Source organism: Metschnikowia bicuspidata (genome assembly GCF_001664035.1).
Source record: "Metschnikowia bicuspidata var. bicuspidata NRRL YB-4993 chromosome Unknown METBIscaffold_4, whole genome shotgun sequence".
NCBI lineage: Eukaryota > Fungi > Ascomycota > Pichiomycetes > Serinales > Metschnikowiaceae > Metschnikowia > Metschnikowia bicuspidata.
In genome coordinates, this window is record NW_017387734.1 from 1,635,937 (window position 1) to 1,637,257 (window position 1,321).

At 58.8% G+C, this 1,321-nt stretch overlaps 1 protein-coding gene across 1 annotated transcript; it reads right to left on the reverse strand.

The window, feature by feature from the left end:
• Positions 1–306: 306 nt before the first annotated feature.
• On the reverse strand, positions 307–1,017 carry METBIDRAFT_43307 (uncharacterized protein; the record flags this gene model as incomplete). Its single annotated transcript, XM_018857643.1, has 1 exon — positions 307–1,017. The coding sequence occupies one exon, from the start codon at positions 1,015–1,017 to the stop codon at positions 307–309; it is 711 nt and encodes a 236-aa protein (XP_018711254.1).
• Between the last annotated feature and the right edge of the window lie 304 nt (positions 1,018–1,321).

Genomic DNA, 1,321 nt, shown 5'->3' on the forward strand with positions numbered 1-1,321 from the left:
AAATTGGAATCGTGGTCAGAAATGGTTTTTAGCAATCGCCGATAGTGACACACCCCAAATGCCTTCCAGCCGTAGAAAGCAAAGCCACACCATTGACAGACTAATAAGCGGGCAGTAGCGCCATTTCATCAACAGGCTGGAAAAGCGGGCAGCAGTATTGCGTCAGCAACAGAATGAAGGAACGGCCGGTGATATCACACCAGCAATAGAAGGAAGCAAGAGGCAGTGTCACACCATCATCGACCCCCGCCATCGCTATCCGGCCCAGACAGCCGAAGCCCGGGCCGTTGGCCGCAGCCCCGCCCATCACCTTTCGCCCGGACCAAGATTCGTGTAGTAAAGCCTCTTCTCCGCGTTGCGCTTGCACGTCAATGTGCCCGTGTGCCGCTTGAGTGCATCCCGCCTGGCAAAGCCCTTGCCACACTGCGTGCAGATGTTCGCCGGCACCGTCAAGTGTTGCTTGGCATGGCGCTTGAGGTCCGAGGACCGGCGGAACAGCATGTCACAGCCCCGGCATGGGAATTTGCGAGCGGGCCGGGCCAGCCGCTGGCCCGCCGCATCGCTTAACTCCGAGCCCAGGCTCGTGGCCGCGGTTTCGACCGGGAAGACCCAGTCGGCGCTCTTGCCACTGGACACGGAGGTGTCCGGCCCGTCCATGAAGAAATTGTTGCTGAGGTCCGGGAACTGCTCGTAGAAGCTTTGGATCATGAGCTGCCCGCTCTCGTTCAGCTGGATGCTCTCCGAGTGTTTGATGGGGTTCCCGTGCGGCGACAGCACGTACTGGAGACGCGCTAGGAGATCCTGGATGGTCGGGTCCACGATGAGGCTGGACTCCGCGGACGTGGCCACGAGCGCCTCGTGTGCAAGGCGGAGGAACCGGGAGTCCTCGTCCGACTCGGCGGCGGCCTGGACTTCCGGGGGCGCCGCCACGTGTTGTTTTGGCGGCGACGGCAGGATATACTCACCTCGCGTGTAGCTGACGTTCTGCTCGATGACCACCGGCGAATGGCGCTGCATGTAGTTGAGGCCGTGGAGGGAGGACGCGCTGTTTGGCGGGGACTCCCCGCCGTATACGGAGAAACTCATGCGAGTGGCTGGCCAGCGGTGTGGGGGCCTATGGTGAGGTGGTGGGTTTCTTGGCGAGACCGATCGTGAAGCCACTGTAGTGATGATCGGGTGTCTTCAGTGAGATCCTAAACCACTCTGGTGATGATCGAATGTCTTCAATGAAGATCTTAGAACCACTCTAGTGATGATCGAATGAAGATCTGAGAAACAATCTATGGATAATCAAATGTCTTCACTAAGATCCTAAACCACT